The sequence below is a fragment of the Belonocnema kinseyi genome, chromosome 6, assembly GCF_010883055.1.
Source record: "Belonocnema kinseyi isolate 2016_QV_RU_SX_M_011 chromosome 6, B_treatae_v1, whole genome shotgun sequence".
Taxonomy (NCBI): domain Eukaryota; kingdom Metazoa; phylum Arthropoda; class Insecta; order Hymenoptera; family Cynipidae; genus Belonocnema; species Belonocnema kinseyi.
This window is the reverse complement of record NC_046662.1, coordinates 15,063,384-15,080,752: the sequence shown is the minus strand read 5'-3', so window position 1 is coordinate 15,080,752 and position 17,369 is coordinate 15,063,384. Positions and strand designations below refer to the sequence as shown.

General features: G+C 25.1%; 2 protein-coding genes across 2 annotated transcripts in view; both read left to right on the top strand.

Moving 5' to 3' along the window:
* LOC117174400 overlaps positions 1-17,369 on the top strand; it is a 478,217-nt gene that overhangs the window by 387,763 nt on the left and 73,085 nt on the right. The gene's annotated exons all lie outside the window — the stretch shown is intronic.
* LOC117174401 lies at positions 314-16,379 on the top strand. The gene is made up of 4 exons (XM_033363495.1): positions 314-519; positions 4,435-4,717; positions 6,411-6,567; positions 15,050-16,379. The coding sequence occupies exons 1-4, from the start codon at positions 493-495 to the stop codon at positions 15,693-15,695; spliced, it is 1,113 nt and encodes a 370-aa protein (XP_033219386.1). The 5' UTR covers positions 314-492; the 3' UTR covers positions 15,696-16,379.

Genomic DNA, 17,369 nt, shown 5'->3' with positions numbered 1-17,369 from the left:
AAATTGCATAATTTATCCTCGAAAATAATAACTTTTCTCGAATTACAGGTTGAAAAAAATGTTTTAAACAAGTAACAACTTTTTATACAATATAAGATTTGTTAAGAAACATAAGAAAACTTGCCAAGTATCGAATAAAAATAATTCATATTGAAAAAATGCACAAAAACACTTATTCAGTATGATTTTTACATAAAATGAATTTACCGTCGTTTGAATTTCCCGCTGATAATCTTGAACTGAAAGCAGCGCCTCTTATATTGAATTACTTTATTTTTTGTTGGCAACCATGGAGATGCCACGCAAATCGTCTTTTTTCGTGTATTGTCGGAATTATGGTTTTGGCGGTGTTTGGCTCTGTTTAGCTACATTTTCCCGTCTTTAACGAACTTTTTTTTACCGTTACTCTCATCACGCTGGATAAAAAAACTTTGGATTGTGAAGTGAATAAATACCAGGAACAGAAAGTGCCATAAGATAATTGCTTCCAAAATGTCGGATGCTAATAATCTCGTATACGTAAGTACACTAATACATATTTGAGGTTATGACTCCTCCCATCGCTTGCTTCCTTTCGTTTTCATTGATTCGTAAATTAGACATTGATCTCCTAATTCAGTATTTTAAACGGTCATCTTATATCACTGACGTTTTTTAACGTATTCATAAATTGAATTTTAATCTTTATCTTATGTTTGTTTATGCGTTTCGTGTCAAAAACTTGATTCGGAAAATTGAAAACTTTTTGAGGTTAGAATTTGAAATGTTTGAAATTTCGGCGTTTTTCTATGAATACGTCTTTCTACGGGCGATATTTGACTTTAAAAGTATTTTGCTTCTAGAATAAATCATTTTTTCGGTATTTTGAGAGAAATAAATGAAAGTTCGGTGCGTCAAGTATGAATGTTGATTTTCTGGAGCCAAGGAGACGTTTTTGCGTTGTTGTGTTCTGAAGTAAATTGAGTAATCATACATTCTTTCGAAGTTTTTCTTTCACAATTTTAAGTTTTGAATACGCTCAAAAATCATAATTTTAACTGAAAGCGTTTAAAATTAATTAATACTTTAATGTAAATGGCTTTCAAATTCCCAAAATTCTTAATGAAGGGTTAAAAATTAAATGATTTCAAACTCAAGCCTTAAATTTTCTAACATCAACGTCTCTTAGAGAAAAGCATGTTCTAATCAAACTATTCATTAGTTTTTTTTTCTTTGTTTCTGAATATGATCCTCGAGATTTAATTTCAGAAATAGAAAATAAAAAAAAATCTATGTTTCGATACGTAAACGTGAGCACTTTTTGATTTGAACGGACTTTACACTCTATCCGTATTACATTTTTTTGTCTTGAAATTTTTACGGTTTTGTTGAAAATTGATCTTTTTTAGTTGAAAATTCATGCATGCTGTTAAAAATCCAATTTTTTGTTGAAGATTTATTTCTTTGATTAAGAATTTAAATATTTGGTTGAAAATTCTTTTTTTTTGTTGAAACTTAATTTTTTCAACAGAAAATTCTTCCATTTTTTTATTGGAAGTTAATCTGTGTTCATTAAAAATGCAACTGTTTGTTTGAAAGACGTTGAAACAATATAAAAAAATTTTTTTTTAGTTGCAAATTCTTCTCTTTGGTTGAAAATTATTTTATTCTTAACTGAATTTTACATTATTTCATTTTTGGTTGAAAATTAATGTTTTTTCAGTTAAAAATTCAACTTTTTGGTTCTTATTTCAACTATTCGGTTAAAAATGTATATATTTGGCTGAAAAAGCAATTCTTTTGTAGACTGCTCGACAATTTGGTTAAAATTTTTTTGTTCTTAACTGAAAAATTTACCTTTGTCGAAAAGTCAATTATTTTATAGAAAAATCGTCTTTTTGGTTTAAAATTTTGGTTCTTTTGTAAAAATGTCATTTTTTTTTAGATAAAAATCGCATTTTTCATTGGGAATTCGTCACTATTGGTTGAAAGTTCAATTATTTCGCTAAAAATTGAACTAATTTAACAGAAATTTCTTTTTTGCTTGTTGAAGATTCATCTCTTTGGCGGCAAATTTAAGGATTTTGTTGAAAATTTGTTTTTTTTTTTACTAAAAATTCATTGTATTTTAATTGAAAAATAATGTTTTCAAGTTAAAATTTAACTATTCTTTTTTTTGGTTAAAATTTGATCTTTTGTTTTTAATCGAAAAATCAATTATTTGCTTTAAAATGTATCTTTCAAGATGGCCTCTGGACCGGGAAATGACCGGGAATTTTTTTAAACAGGGAAAAACAGGAAATGACAGTGAATTTTTTTTTTTACCGGGATTTTTTCAAATTTGTAGAAGAAAAATCTGTCCATGTTCAATTTCAACAGTTTTTAAATAATTAGTGGAATTGTTATGTTTTTCAATTATGCTGTTATTTAACTCACAATGCGTAATTAAAAATTTTTTTACTGAACAAATTTTCGATTTACCATTTTAATTTCTAAGCTTACATTTTAAATTTAAAGAATTTTCAAATGCTTTTTTAAAGACTTGAACAAATCAGAAATGAAAGCCTTTGATGTCGAAAATTTTGGATGAAAAACATTTTTATTTAATAAATATATTTTCTTAATTTATTTGTACTATAAGTAATAAAAAGTGAACAAAAAAGACTTTTAAATTAGTTCAAAATTTAAGAATTTTCAGATTTTAACGTTAAAATTTAAACGGTTTCAATTTGTAAGTCTTAGTCATTAAGCAAATGTGAACGTGTGACAAATTTGAAATTTGTAATTAAAAAAAAGAATAGTTATTGAATATTTAGCAATATTTGAATTTTTATTTAAGACAAGTAAATTGAAAACAAATATTTAAAAGTAAAGAATTTTGAAATTAATTGTTTGACATATAAAATCTGGAATCGTTAAAATTTCGAAGAGTCTTTAAACTTTGAACGTTATAATTTATTTATTGTATTTGAAAAATGTTTAATTTGTAAGTGAAATTTTTTAATTTTGATGTATAATTTACAAATGAACATTTGTAGAAAAAATTTGAGTAATTTTAAGAGATATTTAGGAGTTTTTAAAAGTTAAAAAACATAATGCAAATTTTAGAAAGTTTTCTTAAAATCTTCTAAAATCTTTTTTGAAAATTTTGTTACAATCTTTGAAAAACTTTTTAAATATTCTCTTAAAGTAATTTTTCAAAATGAAAAGTTATTTTTAATTTTCCTAGGAATCTTAAGAAAATATTTTTATTCTCTGTTAAAATTACTCAAATTTCGTCTACAAAAATTGCAAAGAAATTTTCTAAAATTTGCAGGATTTTCTGAAAATTGTAGAAAAAATTCAATTCATTTTGACAGATATTTAGAATTTTTGAAAAAATTTCCAAAATAATTTTAAATTTAAAACCAATTTAAAACAACTTCTAGATTTCTAAATATTTTGAAATAAAATTTTGAAGCTTTTCGATGATCTTTAAACTATTTAAAAATAATTTAATTTCTAATTTAAGAAGTGTTCAGTTCAAAATTTTTCAATATTTAATGTTTCTAGCTTGAAATTCCTTGAACTTATATAATTTTGAAAATTTTAAAGTTCTTTCATTGATTTTTTAATTTAGAGAATTGAAAATGATAACGTGGCTTTATATTTTTTTATATTGGAAAATGTTAGTATCTTTAATTTTATACGGGTAAATTATTGAGCATTTGAATACAACATTTTTTAATTAAAAACTTTTAAATTTTAGAAGTTCAAAATTTAACAGTTCCACTTTAAGTGCTTTCATTTGCAGTTCAGTTTTTATTAACTCAAGTGGAAATTTTTTTAGCTTAAGTGTTCCATTTTTTAAATTTCATTTACTGTGAAAACTTTTTTTTCGAACCGGGAAAGACCCAGGAAATGACCGGGAATTTATTTCGTCGATTAAAACGGCCATCCTGATCTTTTTAAGTTGAAAGTTTGATTGTTTTATTGAAAATAAATTTTTGTGGATTCAAAACTCCGCTATCTGGTTGAACATTTAATTATTTTGTTGTTAAAAATTTCACTATTTTCTCCAAAAGTCCGTTTCTTTTGAACATTCGTCTTTTTAGATAGAAAATTTAATGTTTGAAGTTTGATCTTGTTTGTTTCTTTGAAAATTCGACCACGGGATTAAGAATTCATCTTAGTTGGTTAAAAATTTAATTACTTGGTTAAAAATTCAACTATTTTATTGAAAACTCTTCCCTTTTGCTTGAAAATTCAACTTTTTTTTTTTTTTTTGAAAATTTATAATTTTGGGTTTAAAAGTGAACGTGTGCCTATCTATTAATTTTGTTTAAAAGAATTTATTTCTCTCTTTTCGTGAAAAATCATCGTCCAATTTTCTCTGTTTTGAGTGCAATTTTCGTTGTGAAGTGTGCTTCTATTTTCGGTCTACAAAATTACAAGATTCTCCATTAAAATTCTTAGATATGCGTACATTGTGGACAAGTTGTTGAAAATAAAGACAGCGAATGGCACGAGAGACAATGTCCAGAAAAAGTTGTAAATATAGATGACGACCAGGAAGATGTTGAGTTAAACGTTGAAGAAGTGGAGGAAGAAATGCCGGAAGAAAAGCAAGTTGAAAAAGATGATTATGTACTGCGACTCATAAATGCCGTTCGACTTCGCACAATACTCTGGGACAAATACCAAAAACGGGATCTGCCAGCCAGAAAAAGCCTTTGGCTAGAAATTGAACAAGAATTAGGTAAATAAATCACTAAAAAATTCTTTTTATTCATATCTAAAGTCGCCTATTTTCAGTATTTCGTCTCTATACTATTTTTAATCAAATATTTTAAATATATTCGAAGAGTGGAAAAAGTTGCAAAAATCATTTACTAATATTACTAATTTTTTCAAAAGAATTCCTCTATTTTTTCTATTTTTAAGAAATTTATCCTTTTTCTAATTTTTTCGATTAAATGCGAACTGAAATAATTGAGTCCAATAAGAAAATCCAACTATTTTTCATATATTTGAAGTTACAAACGTTCATATGAACGAAATTAAAGATTTTTTTTCCTGAATTTTTTTTTGCCTAAATCATTTAGGATGACAAAAAATGATATTCCATCGGAAGAAGTTTTCGAAATTTTTATTTTTTGAGGGGTTGAATACCCTACAAATCACCCATTATTCAAACCTGCCAAACACAATTTTGATTGTCGATGTTTGAAAATATTGAAACGTCAAAAATTTTCTTTTTTTACCTCACTAATTATAGGGGGAGTGAGAAAGTTCGGCAAGACCCCTAAAAACCACCCTTAATATATCCACACCTAAAATGTTAAAAATGACCATTTTGATTGTCGATATTTGAAAATATTTTAACATTTTAGATGTGGTTATTTTAAGGGTGGTTTTTAGGGGTCTTGCCGAACTTTCTCACTCACTCTATAATTAGTTAGGTAAAAAAAGATAATTTTTCACGTTTTTATATTTTCAAATATCGACAATCAAAATGGTCATTTTTAACATTTTAGGTGTGGTTATATTAAGGGTGGTTTTTGGGGGTCTTGCCGAACGTTCTAACTTCCACTATAATTAGTGAGATACAAAAAGAGAATTTTTGATGTTTTTTATATCTTCAAATATCGACAATCAAAATTGTCATTTTTAACATTTTAGGTGCAGATATGTTAAGGGTGGTTTTTAGGGGTCTTGCCGAACTTTCTCAACCACTCTATAATTATTGAATTAAAAAAAGAGAATTTTGGACGTCTTTATATTTTTAAATATCGACAATCAAACTTGCATTAGGCAGGTCTAAATAAAGGGTGATGTGTAAGGGTAAACCCCTTAAAAAAAAATTTATTCGACAATTCTTTCCGACAGAATATTTTTTTTGCCGTCCTAATTGATTTAGGCAAAAAAAAATTGAAAAATAATTTTTTTTAATTTCGTTCAAATGAACGTTCGTAACTTCAAGTACATCTATTTTTCGGGGAAGGTCTACTACTATATTTTTTCGTTAAGAATTTCTATCTTTTGTTAAAAAATTCTATCTTTTGTTAAAAAATTCTATTATTTAGTTGGAAATTTAATTATTTTGGTCGAAAATTGAACTGTTGTTGCAAATTCATATTATCTGTTTGATAATTCAACTGTTTTCTGGAAAGTTTTCTCCTTTATCGCTTGAAAATTACGAAATTTGATTTGCAAAATTTTTCTCTTTCTGGACTTTTTTGGTTGAATTAAACGATTTTTATCTAAAATTTAATTTAAATTAATGTTTTAAAAGGAAAATTCAACAATTTGCTTGAAAATTCTTCTTTTATAGGTTGAAAATTCCACTTTGTTGAAAAATTAATTTTTTTAAATTGAAAATTGAATTATTTTGGTAAAAAAAACGTGGGAACTTGATGGTCCGATTTTGAACTTTTAATATAATTTTGAAGGTACGCAGCCAGACGTCCCAAGAAGAGACTGGACACATCTTCGTGAAAAGTATCGTGGCGAGAGAACGACGTTAAAAAAAGCTTCACAAGCAGGTCGAAAATTAGAGCCACGATGGGAATACTACAATCATATGACATTTCTCGAGCAGGATGGAACGTAATGACCTTTTTGTTAAATTAAACCACGGCTGCCACGTCATTTAAGTCACTTTTTTCTTCAAGTCACGTTTTAGTGTTAAAAAAAAAATTACAATAGTCCCTTTTTTTTCACTCTCTCTCAAAAAAAAAAAAAAAAAAGAAAAAAAAACAGAACAAACAATTTAATTAATCTGGGTATGAAATTGATGTTAATCTATCTTATGAAAATTCTATTCAATATTCTGCAACTCAATAAGAAAATATAAAAGAAATTATGGTTACCAGTTCTTTTGTTTGAAAAATCGACCATTTTGTTGAACATAAATTTTGTTGGTGATAATTCGTCTTTTTGGCATGAAAATTCAACTATTTGGTTAAAAATGCAACTGTTTTTGGTTAAGGCTTAGTTTTTTTGAAATTCAACTATTTGGTTAAAAATTAAAGTATTTTATTGAAAATTTAATTATTTTATTGAAAATAAAACTGTTTTGTTATAAAGTCATATTTTTTGGTCGAAATTTCAACTGCTTTCTTGAAAATACGTATTTTTTATAAAACATTTGTCCTTTTGGATTGAAAATTCATCTTTTTTGGTTAAAAATAAACCTTTTGGATTAAAAATTCAAGTGTTTTGGTAGAAAATTACACTATTTCATTAAAATTAAAATTTTTGTTGGAAATTCGTATTTTTTGTTAAAAATTCAACAATGAGGCTGAAATTTTTTATATTTTTGGTTGAAATGAACTCTTCTGTTGAAAATTCAATATTTGGGTTAAAAGATGAAATTTTTTTAATTAAAAATACAACTATTTTTGGTTTATTGCTTAGCCTGTTTTTTGAAAATTCAACTATTTATAAAAAAATTTAACTATTTTGTTGGAAATAAAACTATTTTGTTATAAAGTCATATTTTTTGGTTGAAATTTCAACTGCTTTCTTGAACATTCGTATTTTTTATAAAAAATTTGTGCTTTTGGATTGAAAATTCATCTTTTTTTGGTTAAAAATAAACCTTTTGGATTAAAAATTCAAGTGTTTTGGTAGAAAATTACACTATTTGATTAAAAATTAAAATTTTTTGTTGGAAATTCGTATTTTTCGTTAAAAATTCAACAATTCGGCTGAAATTTTTTATATTTTTGGTTAAAATGAACTTTTCTGTTGAAAATAAAATTTTTGGGTTAAAAATTTAACTGTTTTATTAAAAATTAATCTTTTTGGATTAAAAATGCAACTGCTTAGATGAAAATTAACTTCTTGGTTAAAAATGTAACTACTTTGTTGCCAATTTCCCGTTTCAGGTTAAAATTATATATTTTTTGCTCGATAATTCATCAATTTTATAGAAAATGAGCTTTTCTATTGATAACTCATATTTTTGGATGAAAGTAGAAATGTTTTGTTAAAAATTTGTCTTTTTGTAGTAGATTTTTTAATATTTGGTTGAAAATTTAATTCTTTGATTAAAAATTGAATTATTTCGTTGAAAAATTATATTTCTTGGTCTTGAATTCAACTGCTTTGTTAAAACAGTCGACTGTTTGGGTAGAAAAGTTTTATTTCTTGATTAAAAATAAGTTTAAAATTCAACTGTCTTAAAAAAAAAATTCATTTTGACTAGAAAATTTTACTGCTTGTTTGAAAATGCAACGGATTTTAGGTGTAGTCTTATCTTTTTTATTTGGAATTTCGACAATTTAATTGAAAATTTAACTATTGGTTTCAAAACTCGTCTATTTATTTATAAATCCATCACATTGTTTGAAAATTAAATTTTAAATCCAACAATTTTGTTAAAAACAAATTTTTTTATTGAAAATTCAAATCTTTTGTTGAAAATTTGTCTTTTTTCGATTTAAAATTAAACTATTGGGGTAAAAAATTAATGTCTTTCAATTTTTAGTAGAAAATTAACAATTTGTCCTTTTTGTAGAAAACTAAACTAATTTCTTAAAAGTTGAACTAATTAAAACATTTCTTCTTCGTTTTTAGATTTAATTTTTGGCCAAACTTTGTCTTAGTTGAAAATTTCAATACTTTAGTTGAAATTTCGTTTTTTTGTCGAAAATTTAATTTTTTTAAATTTATCTTCTTTGTGGAAAATTAACATTTTTGGTCAAAAATGCATCGCTTTTTATTGAAAATTCATCTCGTGCTTGAAAATTGATAACCCGCTTTCGTTGAGGATTCAGTCATTTTGTTGAATAATAATATTTTTTGGTTAAAATATTAATGATTACATTTTTGTTTGTTTGAAATTTTATCATTTTAGTTTAAAATAAAACTGTTTATTTGAATATTCATGTATTTTTTTTAAATTTGTCATTTTTATGGAAAATTCAAATTTAGATTTGATTTTTTTGAGAAAATTTTTTTTAGTTGAAAAAACTCATGTACTTTCGTTAAATTTTTTTATGTAAAAAATTAGGATTTTTTGCGAAAATTCATGTTTTTGGTTGGAAACTTCACTATTGTGTTGAAAATTTAACTACTGGATTGATTATTAATTTATTTTGATAAAAATCTCTATTTTTCGTTAGAAAATTAATATTGTTAATTGTAAATTCTTATTTTTTGAGGAAAATACAACAGTTTAATTGCAAATTGATGAACTTGTCGAAAATTGGCTTTTTTTTGTAAAAAATTTATCTTGATTTTTGAAAATTAATGTTTTTGATCAAAAATTCATTTTTTTTTAAAATTAATAATCTTTTTCCGTTGAGGATTCAGTTATTTTGTTGAATAATTGTTTTTTTTTACTATTAATGAATACATGTTTTTTGTTTGAAAGTTTATAATTTTAGTTTGAAATTCAATTATTTATTTCAAAATTCATGTCTTTTTTTAATTTATCCTTTTTGTAGAAAATTCAAATAAATTGGTTGGAAGTTGAACTAGTGAAAAAAATTTGTTTTTGAGATTTAATTTTGGGCAAAATTTTTTCTCAGTTGAAAATTCATGTGCTTTTGTTGATTTTTTTTTTTTGAAAATTAGTTTTTTTAGAAGTTTTTGGTTGGAAACTTCACTATTGTGTTGAAAATTCAACTACTTGAACGATTATTCGTTTATTTTTTATAAAAATTCCAATTTTTCGATAGACAATTATTATTAATTGTAAATTCTACTTTTTGGATGGAAATACAGTGGTTTGATTGAAAATTAATGAACTTGTTGAAAATTCACTGCATTTTTTTGTAAAAAATGTATCTTCTTTTTTGAAAAAAAATTTTTTTGACAAAAAATTCATCTCTTTTTTGAAAATTGATAATATAATAATATAATAATAATCTATCTTCTCAGAATTCATCAAATTAAAAATCCAAAAACGTAAAATTTTTAATTCTAAAATAATGGATATCCAAATATTAATAATTACTTTCGTTTCCATAAAAAGAAGAATTTTTGGTTGCTTATTGGAAGTATCCTTGGTTGAAAATTGAACTATGTACTTGAAAATTCGTTTTTTTTTGGTTTAAAAATTTTTCTGAACTTTTTTGTTGAAATTTTGATTTTAATATTCATTATACTTTTCGATAATAAGTGATTTTAAATAGTTTCATATCAAATAAGGTTATATCAAAGAGATTAAAAGATTTTAAAAGACTTTAAGTGATCTTGGGTTTTCTTGAATTATTTTTAACGATTTCAAACAATTTTGAAGGGATTTTAAAAGAATGCAGAAAAATTGTTGAAGTGAATTTAAAGAATTTCAAGCGAGTTACTGAAATGTTCTTAAAAAAGATCTTAATGAATTTGAAGAGATTTCAAAGGATGTAACTTTTTAAAATATTTGAACGAATTTAAGAAAATTCTCGAAGGATTTTAAACTGTACTCAATTTCGAAAATTTTAAATGATTTTGAAGACGTTGACTGGATTAAAAAAAAATTCGCAGGAGTTAAAGGATTTTTTATTAACTTACAGAATTTTGTGAAAATTCAAGTGATTTTAAGGAATTACTATAGGGACTTGACGAGTTTTTAAGATTTTCTTTTAAAGGATTTAAAAAGAATACAAAAATGCTTCAAGATTTACAAGAAATTTAAAAAGATTTTACGACAGTTTTAGGGATTTTAAAGCTATTTAAAAATTTATCTAAATAAGTTATTTAAAAAGATTTAAATAAATTTTAAGAGACTTCAAAGGATTTAAAAAGATTCAATGATTTAAGGATCTTATGAGATTTTAATTAATTTTAGTCAATTTTGAAATTTTCAAAATTACTTCAAAGAAGTTACAGGGAGTTCGAAAAAATTCGAAGGACTTTAAGGATTTAAAAATAATGATTTTAAAGAAAGTTATTGAAATTTAAAACTAAGAAAATTTAAAGTATTTTGAATTTAAAAGATTTGAATTAATTTTAGTCAATTTTCAAATATCTTAAATTATTTCAAAGAAGTTTAAAGGCGGAATCTTAAAGTTTCCTTTTAAAGTATTTAATAATAATTCATACATAATTCAAAAAATTTTCAAGGATTTACAAGTTATTTGTAAGATTTTAAGACAGTTCTAGTGGTTTTAAAGAATACCAAGCGAGTTTTTGAAAAGTTATTTCAAAAGCTTTTAATGAATTTGAAAAAATGCAAAAATTTTACGGATTTTTATGAGATTTAAAGGAATTTATTAAAATATAAAGGATTTTAACAGATTTGAATTAATTTTGGTCAGTTTCGAGAAACATGGAATGATTTTAAATGATTGTAAAGAAGTTAAAAAAAAAAAAAATCGGAAGAGTTTAAAGATTATCAAGAAATTTTACAAGATTTATAAGAGTTCAAGTGATTTTGAGGAATAATTAGTGACTTAACGGGGTTTCAAAGTTTATTTTTAAAGAATTAAAAAATATTTCTATAAGTTTTAGTGACTTTAAATAATGTTAAGCAATTAATTAAAAATTTTGTTGAGATGATTTTATGTTATTTGCAAAAATTCAAAGATTTTAAGGATTGACGAGAGATTTAAAGGAATTTAAGAATATTTTTAAGATTTTACGTGATTAAAATTAATTTGAGTCAATCTCCTACATAGTAAATGCTTTGCAGTCCACCCAGACTTCTTAAATTCCCGAGAATATGACAGAATTTAGGAGAATTTAAAAGAATTTAAGGGAATTTATGATTTTTAACAATATTTTTTATTGTTCAGGTTATATCAGCGGTTGAATATAAATTATTTTCTAGCTCAGACATATTCAGGAGTTACAGTGTTTCATATAAAAATTAAAAATTTTCAAATGTATTATTTTATTTAAAAAAAATTTTGTTTTACTTTAAAAGATAACTCTTTAACAAAATACAGGAATTTTCAACAAAATAATTTAGTTTTTAACATAACAGTTGAATATTCAACCTAAAAAGACAAATTGCCAACGAAAAAGTGTCATAGTTTATATTTTAATCAAAAGAGAATGAAATTTATACAACAAAAGAAAAGAATTTTAAAACCAAGAAGACGAATTTCCAACAAATTAAGATTTTGTTACTCAAAAAATAAATAAAAGTTTAAATTATTGAACCTTCAAACCAGAATAAAAATTTCCTTTATAAAAATTCAATATTCAAACAAAAAATATGACTGTTTAACAAAAAATTATTTTTTCACGAAACTGATGCATTTTCACGCAAAAAAAAAGTAAATTTCAAACTAAAAAATAATTTTTTTACAAAAAACGCGAATTTTTAACTAAAAAATATCAATCTTAAAAAATTGAAAAGTTCCATTGTCTGTTAAAAAATGGATGCTAAAAAAAAGAAGTATTTTCCACTAAACAGTTAAATTTTCAACCAGACATAAGCCTTCAATAAAAAATTCCACAATGTAATTTAACTTTGACCTAAGTAGTTTAATTTTCAATTAAAAAAGATTAATTTATAACAAGATAATTAAACTTTTAACCAACGGGATAAATTTTCAACTTAAATATAAATCTTTAACAAACAGTGATTTCCTAACAAAGCGAATTAATCAAATGTTTTAAACAAATTAGTTGAATTATCAAGCAAAGAAGAACGATTTTTAAACAAAAAGTTGCAATTTTCAATAAAAAAAAATGAAATTTCTTCAATAACATATAAAGTTTTAAATCAAAAAGATAAATTTTCAAAAAAATAGTTGCATTTTCTGTTGACAAGAAATAATTTCCTACCAAAAAAATTGAATTCTCAATCCGAAAATACGAATTTTTAACCAAGAAAGATGACTTTTTAACCAAGTTTTTGAATTCTCTAGCAAATAGTAGCATTTTTATCAAAAAATATGAAATTTATTTTAAAGCAGAAAAGTTTTTTTATTACAAAAAAAGTTGAAATTTCATCCAAAAAAGATTCCAGTTAACTCAGTAACATCAAAAATTGATATTTTGCAACCAAAAAAATAAGTTTCTACGAAAAAAATTGAATTTTCAATCCAAAAAGAAGAATTTTTTCAACCAAAAAGGATGAATTTTTAACAAAATAGTTAAATTCTCTATAAAACAGTTGCATTTTTACCGAAAAAAGGTCAATTTTGTACTAAAACAGATGAATATGTAATCAAAAACGAATTTGTGGAACTTTCATCCTGAAAATATTACAGTACATTTTTTAACACCAAACCGTTTGCATTTTTATCAAAAAAATATTTAATTTCTGCAAAGCAGGTAAACTTTAAAATGAAAAAGACAACCTTTCAAAAAAAGATTTTAATTTTCAACCGAAAAGTTAACGAAAAAATGCAATTTTCTATTAATTAAAATAATTTTGAGATTCTCACAAAATTTCAGAGAATTTATGAGAATCTCAGAATTTATTTTAATTAATAGAAAATTTTATTTTTTCGTTAAATTCCGGTTGAAATTTCAACTCTTTTTTAAGTTTGTCTTTTTTATTTTTAGGTTTACCTGTTTTAGCTGAAATTAATTAGTTTTTTGATAAAAATGCATTTATTTGGTTAGAAATTAAGCTATTATATTATTTTCTCGAAAACTTAACGATTTCGTAGAAAATTTACTTTATTGATCTTTTTTGGATAAAAATACAACTATTTGGCAGAGAATTCCACAATTTTCTTAAAAAGTCATCCTTATTGGTTAAAAATCCGTCTTTTTGAATTGAAAATTCAATTTTTCTGGTAGAAAATTATTTCTTGTTAAGAAATTTATACTTTGATCATGAAAACTCGACTAAAATTTTTTTCATCAGAAAATTCCACTATTTTTCTGAAAATTTATCTTTTTGAATATTTATTTGGTATAGAAGAAATTTCATTTTTTGTATGAAAATGCAACTGTTTGGTTAAAAATTTATATTTTCACTTGAAAAGTTATCTCGTTGGTTAAAAGTTTAATTATTTTGTTGAAAATTAATCTTTTTAATTGGAAATTAAACTACTTGGGTCAAAGTTAAACTACATTTTGATTTTTTTTTATAAAATATTTCTTTTTTTGTTTTGTTTAGAATTCATTTTTTAACAGAAAATGTAACTCGCATTTTTTTCAGATCGATGTTTTTTAGTTTGAAATTTCCTTTTTTTTGCGTAAAAATGCATCGTTTCGTGGAAAATTAATTTTTTGTTGAACAGTCATATTTTTTGTTTTAAAATTGAATTTTTGTAAAGAAAATTTGTCTTCTGGTTTGAAGGTTCAGTAATTTATATAAAATTTTGTTTACTTTTTGAGTGAAAAATATTTATTTCTTGGTAATTCGTCTTTTTGGTTTTAAGGCCATGTGATGAGTGGGTCACGTGACTAGATTCCTACCTTACCGCCACTTTTTTTATTTCCCAAGTAATTGTCACACGAAGTGCCACATCAAGTTGAAAATTTGGGATATTAAACAAGAAACACTATGAATGGTGGGTCTGGTCCTAAATTTGTGTGATTGTGAAAAAAGTTTTTTTTTTTTTGAAAATAATTTTTTTTGCTTTTTTCACAATTATAAAAATTTAGGACCAGACCCACCTTTCTTAGTTTTTCTTATTTATTATCCCAAATTTTCAACTCGATGTGGCGCTTCGTGTGAAAATAATTTGGGAAATAAAAAAAGTGAGGTTAATGTAAGAATCTCGTCACGTGACCCACTCGTCACATGGCCTTAAAATTCTTTTTTTTTTGTTTTTGTATAAATTTCATTCTGATTAAAATATAAACTATGACACTTTTTCGCTGGAAATTTGTATTTTTAAGTTCAATATTCAACTATTATGTTAAAAATTCAATTATTTTGTTGAAAATTCCAGTATTTTGATAAATAAGTTACCTTTTAAAGTACAACTTTTTTTTGTTTGAAATGAATTAATACATTTGAAAATTTTAAATTTTGATATACCGCACTGTTTTATTCCTCTTATAAAATATTCTATACCGTTGATATAACCTGAAGAATAAAAATACTGTTAAAAATCATAAATTCTTAAATTCTCTTAATTTAAATTCTCGGGAATTTAAGAAGTCTAAATGTTAGAATACTCAATTATTTCTTACCGCTTGAAAAAAAAAAAAACAAAAAAAAAAACTTGATTTTCAGGAGCAAACCTAAAAAAACGGTGCCAACAAAGTCTGCGCCAAAGTTAATAGCGTCAAAAGTAGTGACCATAAATGGGAAAAAAGTGTTGAAAAAGAATTACGTACGAGGAAAACCCGGACCTAAACCTGGCAGTCACAGAACAGTGAAAAAAGCGCCAATTTCAAAACCAATCACAAGGCCGAAAAGAGATCCGAAACCGCCGGCCCATCTCACAGATTCACGGGCCGTTACAACCGTGAATAATGCCCGAAACTTCGGCCAATTGAACGAATTGCGAGTCGTTGTGCCGAGAAACGATTATCGAGATCTCCATGCGAGAAAAAATGGAAATTCGGTGAATGTCGGGACAAATGAGGCGAATTCGCGAAAGAGGAGTAATGTCAATTCGCAGCAGGACGTTGATGCAGCAGCGGTCAGTTTTAAGCAAGTTTGCATTCGAAATAACGAGGAGGCAGCGATGAACAGTGGTGGAAATAGTGGCGGCGACACTGTCGGCAGATTTTGTTCGTACCTCGAGGTCATGTTGAGGACTCTGCCAAAGGAGAAGCAGGAAGTATTTTATGAGGAGACGCTCGATCATCTTGCCACACTTAAACGGCAAATTAGGAGGTCGAATCACTCAAATCCAACGAGTAATTACATGTAAGGTAACCGAAAAACATAAAGAAACAAAAGAAAGGAAAAATAAATAAATAAAAATAAGAGAAAGAAAGTTCTCAAGGGAGTAGGAATTCCGAGAAATTATTTTTATTATATTTTACGCTTTTGTTCTACGATTCTTGTAGCTTGAGACACTTAACTGATACTTTTTATAGAATGAAAGTAGTGGCAGATATGAGTTCTTTATTATTATTATTTTTTTATTTTTTATCTCGACGTATTGATTTGAATTACTTTCGATGTCAAAAAAAAAAAAAAAAAAAAAAGAGTTTTTTAAGGCTTCGACGAGAGTCTGTGTGCCTGTGTGTGTGTGCGTGTGTGAGTGTGTCTGTGTTTAGACTCGAAATTTTGAGAGTCGGATCGAAGAGGCATGTTTGATGTCGGAAGTGTTTGGAAAAACATGAAATTTTAATTAACGAGTAGTCTCGAAACTATTGTGTAATGTATAATAATACATGTAAGCAGCACGTTTTTGGATTGAGGTGGTTTCAATTGAGGTTCCGAAACTTGCGTTATTTTGGTGTGACAATTATGAATCGGCGTCCAGTGGTCTGGTGAGGTTGGTTTAACCTCGCCATTTTTTCAATCGTCAAATATTCTGAGTTACCATTAAAAAGTTGTTCATAATTCCATTGAATCAGTTATTTTTTTTTTTTTTTTTTTTTTTTTTTTTTTTCTGATAGATAAGTTTTCATCAGACCACTGAACAGTTGACACTACACTGGATTGTGTATTATTATGACTACGTTTTGTTAAAGTCCAGAATAAAGAAATCTACATTTGGAGAGAATTGTTTTATTTTTTATTTTGCTTGAATTTGGTTTAAAAATGATATTTATTCTGAGCTGAAAAACTAAAAAAAAATGGTTCATTTTTTAGTTACTTTCGAAATATTTTTTTTTTACAGTTTGATTGCTTTTTCGACTATTTTTCCATTTTTATTATTCTAATTATTGCGGCCGGTTTTCGATAGCTTAGCAATTGGAATTTTTTCCCATTCTGGAATTCCAATGTGGCCGCTGAACCGAGAAATGACAGTGAATTTATTTTTTGACCGGGAATTTTACAAAATTTTTGTCCTACTTTTATTTCAACCGTTTTTTAAAATAATTGCTTAAATTGTTACCCTTTTCAATGATGATATCATTTAGTTTCGAATTTATGATTCGAAAATCTTCCTTTTTAGATTTTTAAGCATATATGTTAATTTAAAGAATTTTAAAATGCGATTTTAAAGGTTACGAAAATTAGAAGTATTTAAAATCGAAGATTTTTTTTTTTATAAAAAACAAAAGGGTGGCCGTCGGGCCGGGAATTAGAAAAATTTCGGAAGAAAAATCTGCTCAGGTTCGATTTTCACAGTTTTTAAAATAATTGAAGTGCAGTTTTGAAGATTTAAACAATTAAAAAATAAAAGCATTTGAAGTTGAAAATTTTTGATAAAAAACGGTTTAATTTGATCAAAAGTAAGTGTAAATAAATAAATAATTTATTCCGATAATTTTATTTTTAGATAAACATTTTCATGATTTATCAATAATATATTTTTAATTCAGAGTTTCAGGTCTTCCTTTATATTATTTTTCATATTAAATTTATTAATATATTATTTCTATTAATTTTGTTTAGCCACTAAAAAATTTAAACGTGAATTTTACTA